General features: G+C 47.4%; 1 protein-coding gene across 1 annotated transcript in view; it reads right to left on the bottom strand.

Annotated features, from left to right (window-relative positions):
• Window positions 1–14,674, bottom strand: part of PRPF8 (pre-mRNA processing factor 8) — a 162,470-nt gene that overhangs the window by 47,103 nt on the left and 100,693 nt on the right. The window contains exons 27-31 of the mRNA XM_029610882.1: window positions 13,709–13,878; window positions 13,271–13,400; window positions 11,414–11,560; window positions 10,979–11,139; window positions 4,337–4,528 (exon numbers count right to left, since the gene is read on the bottom strand). Of these exons, the coding sequence (XP_029466742.1) occupies window positions 4,337–4,528; window positions 10,979–11,139; window positions 11,414–11,560; window positions 13,271–13,400; window positions 13,709–13,878 (800 nt within the window). The remainder of the gene's footprint in view (window positions 1–4,336; window positions 4,529–10,978; window positions 11,140–11,413; window positions 11,561–13,270; window positions 13,401–13,708; window positions 13,879–14,674) is intronic.

Genomic DNA, 14,674 nt, shown 5'->3' on the forward strand with positions numbered 1-14,674 from the left:
AATCAAGGCGTCCACCTGAGGGCACGCCAGCATCTCCTTGATAGCCTGACCCCCTTTGAATGAAGCCGCTGGTGCCGCCCATTCTAAATCTATCAGTTGCTGTGCTGCTTGCAAAAAAGGAAAATGGCGGGCTGTAGGACGAAGACCTTCCAGCAGGGGGTTCTGCGTAGAGGGCACCGTAGTGCTGGGACCTGTAATAGCCAACTCCGCCAGGCACTGAGAGACCAGGTCGGAGAGATCCTCCTTAGGGAAGAACCGCCTCATGGTTCGGTATGGCTCAATCCCTGAGGGAAGTTCCCCCTCATCCGGGGGTTCAGACTCGTCCGGTGAAACATAAGGGTCCGTCTGAACCAGACTGTCTGGAGGCGGGAGGTCCTGCCCACGATAAGGGCACGAAGGTCCCGGGACAGGATCCGCTGGAGCAGCAGCAGCAGCAGCCACCGGGCCTGGACGGGAAGCTGATTGCATTTGTACAAAGGCATGAATTCCCTTAAAGAGATCCACCCAGGAAATGGAAGCGGTCTCTAATCGCCGGGGTACCAGGTTCCCCGGGATTCCCAGTTGGTCGAGACTGCCCGCTAGATCCGGGGTAGCCCCTGGGGAACTGTCAGCAAACCTCGTTGAGACTGGTCCTGGCCCGAGGCTCCCACGGCCTCCTCACACTGGGCACAAAGGGAGTCTGGCTCTTCACTGTGCGTGGCTCTAAGCTGGCATGCGGAGCAGAGGCAGAGGGCTTTAATGCCGGAATCAGGAGGCGCCGCCGCTGACGACGCTGAGGCGTTCTGTTCCATGGAAAAGTATGCACTGAATGAGAAGCGGCAATAATATACGCTTAATACAACAGGCGCACAATAAGAATAATATGCGGCAGCAATATGCGCTGAATACAACAGGCGCTCAATAACATGCGGCAGCAATATACGCTGAATACAACAGGCGCTCAATAACATGCAGCAGCAATATACGCTGAATACAACAGGCGCTCAATAACATGCAGCAGCAATATACGCTGAATACAACAGGCGCTCATTAATATGCAGTCAGCAATATACGCTCAATGATATCCAACAGGCACTCATTAATATGCGGTCAACAATATACGCTCAATGATATCCAATATGCGCTCATTAATCAATACAATATGCGCTTAGTCAGAGACAGGCGCCTATCATGGGCACACAATACCTGAACAGGCCAACAAAATGGCGCCCTCCAAGGCGTGCCGCCTACAGGCCACACTGCCGATCCTCGTCCCTCGGAGACCAAAAAGTAAGAGATGTATGCCTTACCTGATCCTCGGCGCCTCCCGGCTGTAACCCGGGCGGTCTCCGGCTGCGGGGGGAGAGGGCAAGTACCTTCACCGCCGCGCTTGAGGATATTCACCCGCTGCCTCTGAGCCGCCGAACTCGTCTCGCTCGGGGCTAAGTCCACGCCGGGACCGAGGCACCTCTCAGCCCGACCCGAGCCTTTCACGCTCGGGGGCTAGATCCCTGCCGTGATTCGGCCACCGGACCGAGGCCTAGACCTCCGAGGGATCACGGAAATCACCCCGGGAAACTCAACTGGGGGAGGGACCCTATCACCGCAGGAGTGCGGGCTCGATGTTCCTGGAGAAAGTTTAGTAAGTAGAAAAGATAAAGTAGAAAAATAGAAAGTAGTATTGGAAAACACGCTCAACGAGCGTGCAGGCTCTCCAAGCTGCTTTGGAGTCGGAAATTACTGAGTTGCTACGCTTCCTGTGGGGGTATATAAACCCGTGCTGACGTCAGATCAGTCTCCAACTGCTAGCACGAGCATACTATACCCATTTGTTCTGAGTCCATCTGGCTACACGCTAGGAAAGCACCAATTTATTTTTATCCATCCAATTATTAACAGCATCTAAACTGTTATTCAATTAGTCTATTGGCAACTTGTCACAGACTCACATTCCACCATAAACTGAGTATCGTCAGTGTAGATAAAACATTCTAAACCTAAAGACGATAACGTTTTTCCTCAAGGACTGCATATTATATAAAATCCTGCGGATAGGCAGACACTGTCCTCTTGTAGATCCTTTGTTACCTAATATCCTGCTGTTACCTATTAGTTACCTTCAATGCCAATAAATCGTAACTGAGAAATTGTGATACTATGTGATAAAGTGCAAAAGCTGCAAACACAAGAACTTAAGACCTGCCATACTGGGTCAGACCAAAGGTCCATCAAGCCCAGTATCCTGTTTCCAAGAGTGGCCAAGCCAGATCACAAGTACCTGGCAGGATCCCAAGGGGTAGACAGATTCCAAGCTGCTTATCCCAGGAATAAGCAGTGGATTTCTGTAACTCTACCTTAATAATGGTTAATAGATTTTTTCCTCCAGGAACTTGCCAAAATGTTTTTAAAAGCAGCTACACTAATAGCTTTCACTACATCCTCTGGCAATGAATTCCAGAGCTTAATTATGCATTGAGGATACAACTAGCTGAACTAACATTTTTATTTATTTAAAATCGCTTATATTTTGCAAGTTTCACAAAGTGTTCAATCCATGTCCATTTCCTATCATACAAAATTTAAGAGAAACTTAAGCAATTGATAAAGATTATAAATCCATGATTGGAGGAAGCTCATATGCCTGATTTTGAAAAGAGTGGTAGTTTTCCTATAATAAAAAATAAAACTCTTCCTGTGAATGATAATACTAATTATAGGCTTGTATCCAATTTGCCATCATTAAGTAAACTAATGGAAAAATGAGTGTTAAAGCAGCTACAAGATTATCAGGAGAAGAGTAATATTCTTGATCCTTATCAATATGGGTTTAGGAAGAATCATGGGACTGTGACTTTACTTCTTTCATTGACTGACTTGAGGAGTAAGATGGATAATGGAAAAACTGGTTCTTACCTGCTAATTTTCTTTCCTTGAGTCCCTCAGGATGGGTTTTCCTCCTCTACCAGCAGATGGAGCCAGAGAAGGAAAGCTTTACTGTACTGCTGGTACATAAGGCAGTGTACCACCGGCATTCATTCAGTATAATTTGTAACCAAGTTAAGAACAAATAAAAATTAACCCCCTTACGTTCAAGTAGGGGAATAATAAAACTATCAGTAACCAATTCCAGCTGAAGAACCCAGTCTATGAAGAGGAATTTGATCATCAAAATAATCCTCATCTATGTACATAGAGACATGAATGGTCTTCGAAAATTCAGGGCAGGATTCTGGACTGATCTGTAGGACTCACGGAAAGAAAATCAGCAGCTAAGAACCAATTTTTACTTCCTTATTGTCCTTCAGATCAGTCCACATGAATGGAACGTACTAAAGCTTCCCTAAATTGGGTAGGAACCTAAAAGACCTGCTCGCAGGAGTTCTCACCAAACACTGCTGAGTCTGGAGCCCTAACATTAAGCCTACAATGCTTGGCTAAAGTATGCAAAGATGACCATGTCACCGCCTTGCAGATCTCCTGCAGCACTACCAACTGCTTGTCCTGGGATAATTATTTTTAGACTAATCTGGTTCTTTAAAATTGAATATTAGGTGGTAATATTCATACAACAGAATATTCATCAGAAGCATTCTGATTCCCAAAAAATACCCTCTCCTGTGAAGTATCTAATATGTTACAAAATCAAACAATAGTAAAATACAAAAAGTAGACAAACTCTACCCCTTACCAAAAACAAATAACTGTTTATGAAAATTTCATATAAATTATATTCATATGTAAAACATGAAGAAAACCAAATGGCAGGTATAGATCTACACTTGCACCTAAATTTTCTTAAAACCAGCTACCAAATAACCAATCATTTTGCCACACACACAACTGTCAAACGTCTGGAGGTACACAAGAGCACCTAACAAGCTGTGTTCTTATTTCATGCTCCTTCCAGTTTGAGAATGACTTGAATACAAGACTATGCCCTACTGTAAATGAGAAGTTTCTGCAATACCATCAGCAGAAAAAGATATTTCTGCACAGTTGTGGCAGATTGCTTTTTTTTGTCTGAGTTTTACGCTTGATTTGATTGCTTTAATCTTTGTGTTTATATTGTTTCTATACCTTGGTGTCAATTTGTTTCATTGCGGTGATCCGTTTTTGGTGGGGGTTTTTTTTAAACTGGTATCCCTTTTTTGGGTTGCTTTTTTTTTTTTTTTTGTCATTTTTTTTACTCTATTGCTCCATTACTGCTTATATCTTGCTAGGAGTACTTTTGTATACTGTTGAGTAACAAGATTAATAAAAGAAATGTAATAATACCAAGGAATGAAAAGATTAGTATCATGCAGGTGTTGAGCAACATCCACCAAAAAACAATTCAGGGAAGGGAAGCAGTTCTCACCTATGTAAATTGTAAGCCAAATCAATAGCAATAAGCACGCCTGTGGGGGAGGGATAGATACTCATGTTATCCGTAGTGTAATCCAGGAACTTGGCTCTGGCGTAGCGCTCAATATCATGAGAGTCATAATCGCCCCACCGCAGTTGAATGTCAATCCAGTACTTCTGTGTAGTGGTGCTGTCCATGACATCCCTGCATGAGAACACAGAATGAATTCACTTTGTGCAGATTTCCACCACACCATATAATACCTAGTGAGGTCAGTATTCAGCTAACAAGGAGAAGCATTAAGCTGCTTTAGTACTCTGACACGCGTTATATCGGACCCCAGTCACATGACTGACGTAAGGTCAGGTCGGCACTATTTTGGAAAATGGTGCACCTGGCCCCAATGTGGGATCTGAAACTTCATTTTAAGGTTCGGGGGGGGGGGGGGGGGGGGGGGTCAGAGTGCGGCAGGAGGGTGGCCAGGGTCTGGGACCCCGGGTTTTTAATTGAACCTTTTGGGGAGGGGTGGGGTGCTGCGACCTAGACTGATAAGAAAATTATTCCTTACCTGCTAATTTTCTTTCCTGTAGTACCGCAGATCAGTCCAGACAGTGGGGTTGTGTCTCCCTTCCAGCAGATGGAGTCAGAGAAAAGCTTGAAGGGTGCTCTCTTATAGCCTGGAGCGCCCTCTGCGTCCCTTCAGTATTGAGTATATCAAAGCAAGAAGAAACTATGGAATGGATCAAGTAAACCAACCTCAATCTGTAACTATGTACAAGAATGTTTTGATTAGAAATTGTTTTGATTAGAAATTGTAGTGAGATCAAACTTGCAAAAGGAACCATTGGCAATACACGAACAGTCCTCGTATTGTTAATTATTTGAGCTGATTTTCAAAAGTACTGTGTAACCGATCCCAAAATCCATATCTATTCTTAGGGTGGGTGTCTGGGACTGATCCGTGGTACTACAGGAACGAAAATTAGCAGGTAAGGAATAATTTTCTTTTCCCTGTACATACCCGGATCAATCCAGACAGTGGGATGTACCAAAGCTTCCCTACGTAGGGTGGGCCCCGGATAGCCCTGCTCGAATGACCTGAGCGCCAAAGGATTGGAGATTTAAGTGATAGTGACGTGCAAAGGTGTGCAACAATTTCCAGGTAGCTGCTCTGCATATGTCCTGCGGCGAGACTGTCTGGCTTTCTGCCCAGGAAGCTGCTCGAGCACGGAGCAAATGAGCTTTGATGCCCTCTGGAGATGGCCGACCAGCACCAATGTACGCTGAAGAGATTGTTTCCTTTAACTAGCAAGCAATTGTGGTTTTAGAAGCCTTGTTTCCCCCTTTTGGGTCCGCTCCACAGTACAAAGAGATGGTCCAATAGGTGGAATTAATTCGTATTCGTAGCCTCCACATATCAAAATTAGGACAGGCTTGACATCGAGCCATCTAAGTTCTCTGGGATCCTAGTCAGGGAAGGATGGTAGTTCCACCGATTGATTCAAATGAAAGGCAGAGACCACCTTTGGCAGGAATGTTGGAACTGTGCTCAAGGATACTCCCGAATCTGTGAAACGGAGGGAAGGCTCCCTGCACGACAAATCTTGAAGCTCCGAGATCCAGTGGGCAGAACAGATGGGCACCAGGAAAACTGTTTTCAGAGTGAGGTCTTTGAGGGTAGCTCTTCTCAGCGGCTTGAAAGGAGGACCAGCTAGAATCTGACCTCCTTTAGAAACCGGACCATATCAGGATGTGACGAAAGAGGAGCTCCATCCAGTGACGGACGAGGGAACCAAGGCCTGCCACCTGAACCCTTAGGGAATTGTATGCCAACTCCTTCTTCAGGCCTCATTGTAAGAAGGATAGTATCTGGACTATTGAAGCGCGACGTGGAGCTCCACCTGTGGATTCACACCAGGCCTCAAAGACTTTCCACACCCGCACGTAGGAGGTGGAAGTGGAAGTCTTCCTAGCCTTCAGGAGGGTCGAAATAACATCCTCTGGGTAGCCCTGTCTCCTCAACCTGCGCCTCTCAAAAGCCAGGACGCTAGACAGAAGTGATCTGCCCGGTTGGAAAATATAGGACCCTGACGCAGAAGGTGGTGAAGATGTCCCAGGCAGAGAGGTCTGTCCACCGCAAGGTTGACTAGGTCTGCAAACTACGGTCTTCGTGGCCATTCCGGCACCACTAGAATTACAGGACCTTGGTAAATCTCTATTCTTCGAAGCACCTTTCCCACCAGGGGCCATGGCGGGAACATGTAAAGTATGAGGTTTCACAGCCATGGGAGGACTAGGGCATCCACTCCTTCCGTGCCGTGCTCCCTTCTGCGACGGAAGAAGCGTGGAGCCTTCGTGGCTTTTTTTTTTGAGTGGCCATCAGATCTAGATAAGGAGTCCCCCACTGGGCGAAGAGGAGAGCCACTGCTTTCTCGGAGAGTTCCCACTCTCCGGGATCTATGTGTTGATGGCTTAACAAATCCGCTTGGACATTGTCCACTCCTGCTATGTGGGACGCCGCCAGGTGGGAGAGGTGGAGTGCTGCCCACGCCGTTAACTTGTCCGTCTCCTGAGAGACATGGCGGCTCTTTGTTCCTCCTTATGGCTTGGCGAACTAGGGGAAAGAAACGCTTCAAAGCAAAACGAACCGCTCTGGTTTCGAGACAACTGATCAGCCACGTCGCTTACACTGACGTCCACCGTCTCTGTATCAACTGCGTTTGACACACAGCTCCCCATCCGGAGAGGCTGGCATCCGTGGTGATCACCACCCACTCTGGGATCTCCAAGTCCACTCCCTGCAGCAAGCGATCCTGACTGAGTCACCAGCTCAGGCTGTCCTTGGCAACTTCCGGCAGCGGAAGGAGTGCTTGGAACTCCTGAGAAACTGGCTTTCAGCGGGAGAGTAACGTTCTCTGCAAAGGACACGTATGAGCAAAGGCCCAAGGAACCAAATCTATAGTTGAAGCCATTGAGCCCAGGACCTGGAGATAGTCCTATGCTATGGGGAGTGAGAGGCAACGAAAGCGCTGTACCTGAGAGATAAGCGACCGAGCACGGTCCTGACGCTGGAAGACTTTGCCCAAATTGATTACAAACCTTGCTCCTAAAAAGTCGAGCATCTGAGAGGGAGTAAGGCTGCTCTTGGCAAAATTGACAACCCATCTGAGAGAGTGGAGAAGCTGCAAGACTCTGTTGACTGCCCGCTGGCAAAGGTGCAGGGACTTCGCTCGAATGAGCCAGTCATCCAGGTAGGGGTGGACTAGAATCCCCTCCCTCCGTAGGGCTGCTGCCACCACCACCATGACCTTGATGAAGGTGTGGGGAGCGGTTGCTAGGCCAAAGGGTAGGGTCTGAAATTGAAAATGTTGACAGAGAACTTTGAAGCGAAGGCAGCGTTGATGTTCAAGGATGGGGATGTGGAGATGAGCTTCGTCAAGTCCAAGGAGGCTAGGAATTCTCCGCGGTGTACCACCACTATTACGGAGCATAATGTCTCCATCCTGAAATGTGGGATCCTGAGGACCCTGTTTGACCATCTTGAGATCCTGGATTGGACAGAAGGAGTCTTCCTTTTTGGGGACGACGAAGTAGACTGAATAATGGCCTAACCCTTGCTCCTTTGGGAGCACCGGGAGGATGGCATCTAAGTCCATGAGCCGGTTGAGCGTCTGATGTACTACATGTTGTTTCTTCACTGGGCCGCAGGGAGAGGAGAGAAACCTGTCCCTTGGGGGTCGAGCAAATTCTAAAGCATAGCCGTGCTGTAGAATATCCAGAACCTATTGGTCTGAGGTAATTTTGACCCACTTCTCATAGAAGAGGGAGAGACATCCCCCTAACCTGGGGGGGGGGTCAAAGAGTGGGCTGGAAATTCTTCATTGGGAAGACTTGGAAGAGGCCCTCTGAGGGAGGCTGTCCCGAGCTGGTCTTTGACCACAAAAGCAATGAGACCAGGATTGCGACCTTGAGGAGGGAGGTCTTTGAGAGGCCAGTTTTGACTGATGAAAACGCTGCTGACCCTGGAATTAGCTTCTAGTAGAATTGAACATCCTGGAGGTCAGAAGACGATCCTCCGGCAGCTTATGCACCTTGTTCTCTCCCAGGAATTTGATGAGTTGTTCAAGATCCTCACCAAACAGTAATTTGCCTTTGAAGGGGAGAGATCCCAGCTGAGTCTTAGATGAAGAATCAGCCGACCAATTACGGAGCCAGAGGAGATGCCTGGCAGAAGCTGTTGGACCCATCTGAGACCTGCACTCTGCATTAAAAGAGCTGCACACTGCTCTTACCCCCAAGGCTGATACCTCAAAAATCCTTTTGAGGAAGACTTCAAGCTTCCGATCCTGGAGGTCTCAGAGGACGGCTCCACCCGTGACTAGGATGGAAGTCCCTTTTTGTGACCGCTGTTACTGATGCGTCTACCTTGGGGACTTTGAAGAGTTCTAGGAATTTCTCCGGGAGAGGATAGAGCTTGTCCATAGCCCTTCCCACTCTCAAGACTAGACTCTGGCGAATCCCATTCTCTAAATAGCAATTGAAGGAGCATAGGATGAAAAACATTTTCGCTGGTGAACGCATTCCAGCAAGGACGGGGTCCCCTTTCGTGGCCCCCATACTGGTGGCAAGTGGATCCTGTGGAGCCTCAATATCCAACTCTGCTAGGTCATGGGGGATGAGAGGACCAAGTTCATTCCTCTGAAACAGGCGTTAGACCCTAGGATCATCCCCTTCCATGTGCATGTGAGAAGTCAGATCATCCTGGTCCAGCCCCAGAGCACCCTGGGGAGAAGTATCCGGATGGGGGACCACCCTGACTCGGGTGGATCCCTGAGGAACTGCCGTGGACTGCAGAGGATCTGTCAATCTAATCACCTTAGGAGGAGGGGGGCCTGAAAATGCATCCTGGCGCTGTTCCAAACTGGCCAAATAAGCATTGTGAAGAAGAAGCACAAAATCCACTGAAAAAAGGCTGGATGTTGGAGGTCCCGATGGAGGTCCCGAGAAAGGAATGGCAGAAAGGTCGCCTGGTGTTGCCCCCTGGCCCGGGGGATTAACCAGAGTTAAAACCGGTGGGGAAGGAGAAAAACCGCCATCTGAATCCTCACTTGGCTACCTAGAAGCGCCCAGCTCTGAAAACAAAATGGCCACGTTCCCGTGCTAGACGGGATAGAGGCCAGCCCCCCAGTGAGCAGTAGCGTCTGGGAGCGCAAAGCCAAATGTCCAGCCGGCCTTGAGGGACCCTCCCCGCTGGGGAGGCACCTCGAACAAATGCCTTCATGGGAGAGCCATGTCCCGGGCTCTCCGCAGGCAGCACATCTCGCTGAGCGTGGCATGGGGGAAGGGAAAGTCTGGCAAGAAATGAGAAACACCCCCAGAGCCTGGCAGGAGCAGGCAAGAGAACCTCCGCTCAGAAAACGACGACTTGGCTTTTTACAAAAAGCAGAGGAATATCGCCTCTCTGCTAGCGCTGCCCCAAGGAAGGCGGCGTCTCAGGGCAACATTCACCCCTGGAAATCAGAGAAGCCTGAGAAGGAAAAATTACAAAATCTTACCAAATCTACTCTGAAAATTGCCATGTAATACTGCTACCAGTTCTGCCTGCAAGTTTGGAAGTGACAGAGAAGCCAGAAACCCTTTTTCTTTTTTTTTAAATTTGATCCATCCAGACAGTGAAAGAATTTAAGAACTTCTATCCTGCTGTAGCTGAAATGGGGAACCGCATGTTCTGCAACCTTCATCTGCTGGAGTCAGAGAAATACTGAAGGGACGCAGAGGGCGCTCCAGCCTATAAGAGCGCACCCTTCAAGCTTTTCTCTGACTCCATCTGCTGGAAAGGAGACACAAACCCACTGTCAGGACTGATCCGGGTACGTACTGGGAATTTGTTTTTATTGCTGGATGGGGGATGGAGGACCAGAAATGGGATATGCATTTTATTGATGGACTTGGGGGGTGTAGGGAGGCGGGCACAGATTTTACTGATCTTCGGGGAGGGGGGCTGAGAAAGGGACATGCATTTTATTGATGGACGGGGGAGGGGGGGGGCCAGGGACCGGGAGAGGGACATGCTTACCATGCGAGCTCACTTTTTCATTTTAAAAACTTTGGAGGGAGTCTGGGCTGCCTCCAGTGGTGGTCCCGGGGGGTCAGCATTGACCCGGGCTGTACCTTCCCTTTTTGCTGCGACGATTTTTTGGGGTCAGCGGCCCTTTAAGGCAATGGCGATCCCTTGAGGTTGGGGCCGTAGCTGCGTTTTGTTCAGTGTTTGGCCGTGAGACAAAAGAATTCGTCTCGGAAGCTCCAAAGTTTTTTTGCGGGAGGGGCCCCACTATCACAGCAACACCCACCCCAATGTCCCGTGATAGTGGGACCCCCCCCCTCCTCCTGCGATAAAACATCACAGCTTCGTGTATCCAGGGGTAAGTTAGCTGAATATGTTAAACCTGCTAGTCAGCAGGTGTAAAGTGAGCTGGATAAACTTATCTAGCTAATTATTCGATAGCCAGTTATATTCAGCAGTGCAGCTGTGCTGCTGAATATCTCAGATAAGTTAGCTGGATGTGTTTATCTGGATAACTCTCTCAGCCAGAGAGCGGCTGAATATGGACCTCAGTGACACAAAAGAAAAAGAGGGTGGGGAGCAATGCTTACTTTGAGTCAGCAAGTAAGGAAGGTCGGGAAACATTCCACTTGTAGGAAGCAAAGAGCAGGATGTCTGCACAGGAGGAATTCATCTTATATGACTTCCTAGGGTGAATGGTCTCCTTCTGCACCGTCTCAATTTCCAGAGCATCAAGCTCCTGATCAAAAACCTGGAGAACAGTAATAAGATGAGTGAAGGCGCTGCAGTTAGAAGATAACAGCAAGACAAACCACCCTCAGTGACAGTCATAGAAGAAAGGATCTAATCTAGCATCCGCATCTCTGCAAGCTTCTATGGGATTAGTTATAAGAAAACAGCAGTGTCTCCAGAACCTAATTCCCAGAAGATCTTTATCCTTGGTACTATCAACTTCAGCAGCCTGTAGACCCAGACCTCCAGGCATGCTCTTGTCAGCACCAGCCCCAGACTCCCCCCTTACTGACCTGGCACAAGTCCATAACGATACTTTCATGGATCTTCTGCCACAAGTGAGCTCGGAAGATTTGAATGAGCGAGATCTTCAACGTGGGAATCTTGCCATGCATGAAAATACCTGTCAAATCTAACTGCACCTGGAAACCAACATAGACCTGCAATGAGAAAGCACATACCAGTTACCAGAGAGGGACATATTCGTAAGAATTGCCAGATTGGTCAGACCAAGATCCACCGAGCCCAATATTCTGTCTCCAATAGTGGCCAGTCCAGGTCACAAGTTCTCAGCAGATCTCCAATAGGTGAACTATTTCTTGTATCTCACTCCAAGGGATAAGCACTGCCTTTCCCAAGTCTGCCTGGCTAATAACTGTTTCAGGCCTTTTCCTTCAAGAACTTCTCCAATCCTCTTCTGAACCCCACAATCAGGCCGATACAGTAAAAATCGCGGGTTTGACAGCAGATGCTCAATTTTGCCAGCATCGGTTCTCGAGCCCGCTGACAGCCATGGGTTCGGAAACCGGCAAAATTGAGCGTCCGGTTTTCAACCCGCGAGCCGCAGGCCTATTTCAAATTTTTTTTTTTTTTTTAAACTTTCGGGACCTCCCACTTAATATCGCCATATTAAGTCGGAGGGTGCACAGAAAAGCAGTTTTTACTGCTTTTCTGTGTACTTCCCTGGCTCCGGCAGAAATTAACGCCTACCTTTGGGTAGGCACTAATTTCTTAGAGTAAAATGTGCGGCTTGGTTGCACATTTTACTTACTGAATCACGCAGGAATACCTAATAGGGCCAGCAACATGCATTTGCATGTTGCGGGCGCTATTAGGTTCTTGGGGGGGGGGGGGGGCGGGTTGGACGTGCGTTTTCGACGTGCTATTACCCCTTACTGAATAAAGGGTAAAAGCTAGTGCGTCCAAAACGTGTGTCCAATCGTGGGTTAACAGTGCGCTCCGCCGATACAGTATAGTACGCTCCGCATCGGCCTGTATAACAGCAGGCAATAAGATATAGCTTTTTTTTTTTCTTCTACACACAGATGCTATTAGGTTCGGGGGGGGGGGGGGGGGGGGGGGTTGGATGCGCATTTTCGACACGCTATTACCCCTTACTGAATAAGGGGTAAAGCTAGCGTGTCCAAAACGCGTGTCCAATCGCGGGTTAACAGTGCACTCCACCGATACAGTATAGTGTGCTCCGCTGGAGCGCACTGTACCGTATCGGCCTGTATAACAGCAGGCAATAAGAAGATACAGCTTTTTTTTTTTTTTTTTTTTTTAACACAGATGCTTTTCCCATCTCTGCAGTAATCTTTTATGCAGCATACTTGTTCCTCTGTGTGTGATCATGCATTTATCCCTTTTGTTCCTCCGTGCGCAATTAAGCATTCTTTAAACCCAATTAGGCTTTTCTCCGTCTCTATATCAAGCATTAACCTTTTGCAATACATCTGTTTCTCTGTGTGTTTTGTGCACTACACACCAATCCCAAGGTGAACATCGAAGAGAATTAACTTTTCCTGCATGTTAGTGATAGGAAGAAGTGCAAAAGTGGCATTGTGAGACTGGAGGTGAAGGAGAAGAATATACAGAGGCTGACCAGGAAAAAGCGAAATTGCTTAAATATATTATGTGGCCAAAGTTGCAGTCACAGAATCACATGACATTGTGGGCCCCCCAACTACAGTATCTCAGAATTCACCAATAAGCAAATCCAGTTAAATCAAAATTTCTTTCCCATATAAGTCACCCTCCTATAAGCAAGCACTACCCTCATTCCCAAAGAAAGTACGCATCCTTCCCTCTCACTAAAAACGCTGCAGCACCACACACACATCCACCCACCTTTCCTCATAGCTACTTACATTGGCTCTGTTGATTGTGGGAGACCACCAGAGGGTGAACCTCCTGTTAGGGATCTGGTTCAGACCAGACCTCTGAGCATTTGTCAGCTTCTTCCATTTCATAGACTCCTCAAAGCCACTGGCTTTTTCCCTGCAAGGAAGAGAACACACATCTACAGTCACTTCTGTACCTAAAACTGCACCCTCTATTACTATTTATCACTTCTAAAATGCTACTAAACATTCTGTATACCCATAGCATCCAGGCCCAAAGCCCCCTGCAAGCCAAGAGACTTTACAGGCACTTGTGATTAGACGTACACTCATCTGTGGTGGAAGCTTTAGGAGAGTCTTCCTTTAGAGTGTCCTACTTTTATTCTTCTCTATTCCCATATTCCATAAACAAGACTTTTAAACAAAAAACCCATGCTCAGTCAGCTCTGGCCTAGCTTTCCTTACCAGAAGAGACCTTCCCACGTGGGGAAGTAGGTGCCTTTGAAAAGCGTGTGCTCCAAGATGCCTTCCACACCCCCAAGGGCCTGGATCATGTCTGTACGATAGTTATTTAGGTTCCACAGCTTCCCATCATGGCGTTGGTGGGTCCACCAGAATGGGTTCTGTTTCAGGACCTGTAAACATAGTTGGGATACACTTGAATCCAAATAACTCCCGAAAAAAAAGGATACCATTTGATTATACTAGGCAACCAGTCAAAGCGGCAAAGGACCAATTACTAAATCTTCCTTTCTGATTTATTCACATTCAGTGAGCTGTATCTGAGGTGAATCCAGCACTATGAAATTCCAAGCACAAATACCAAGGAATCAATCCTACCATGACAACTTCAAGAGAATGCGAGTGCAACAAGGGAGTAGCATCCCACACCTCATCCCACCAAAATACCAAAGGGAAAAATCAATTTTCTTTCCTTGAACCCTATCAGACCATAACAGTCCAGAACACATGGGTTCCCCCTCCATCCTCGTCAGCAGATGGCTTCACAGATATCACCCCATAAGGGCACTAATAGTTTCAAAGCAAAAACACTTGAAATTTTCCCACTAAGCGCGAGGGAGTTAAATGTGAACCCTCAAAAAAGGGAGGTCCTTAAACTATCAATACTTGAACACCTTGAAAGGAAAAAATATTGTACAGCAAGATATTGGCTCGATTTCAGAGAGGGACCCTAAACTGATATGGTAGGACTTAAGGGACAAAAAAAAATTCATAAAAGAAAACAATTTTTCCTTCCTTATCCTACCAGACAAGTCCAGAATGCATGGGATGCAGCCAAGTTGCACTTGGGACAGAGAGGGAGTCCGAGAAACTTGCACTCAAGACACCTGCCCCAAAGGAGGACACCTCTCTTGCATACACATCTAACCAGTAATACTTGGTAAAAGCATGCAAGGAAGCCCATGTATT

The sequence above is a fragment of the Rhinatrema bivittatum genome, chromosome 8, assembly GCF_901001135.1.
Source record: "Rhinatrema bivittatum chromosome 8, aRhiBiv1.1, whole genome shotgun sequence".
Lineage (NCBI taxonomy): Eukaryota > Metazoa > Chordata > Amphibia > Gymnophiona > Rhinatrematidae > Rhinatrema > Rhinatrema bivittatum.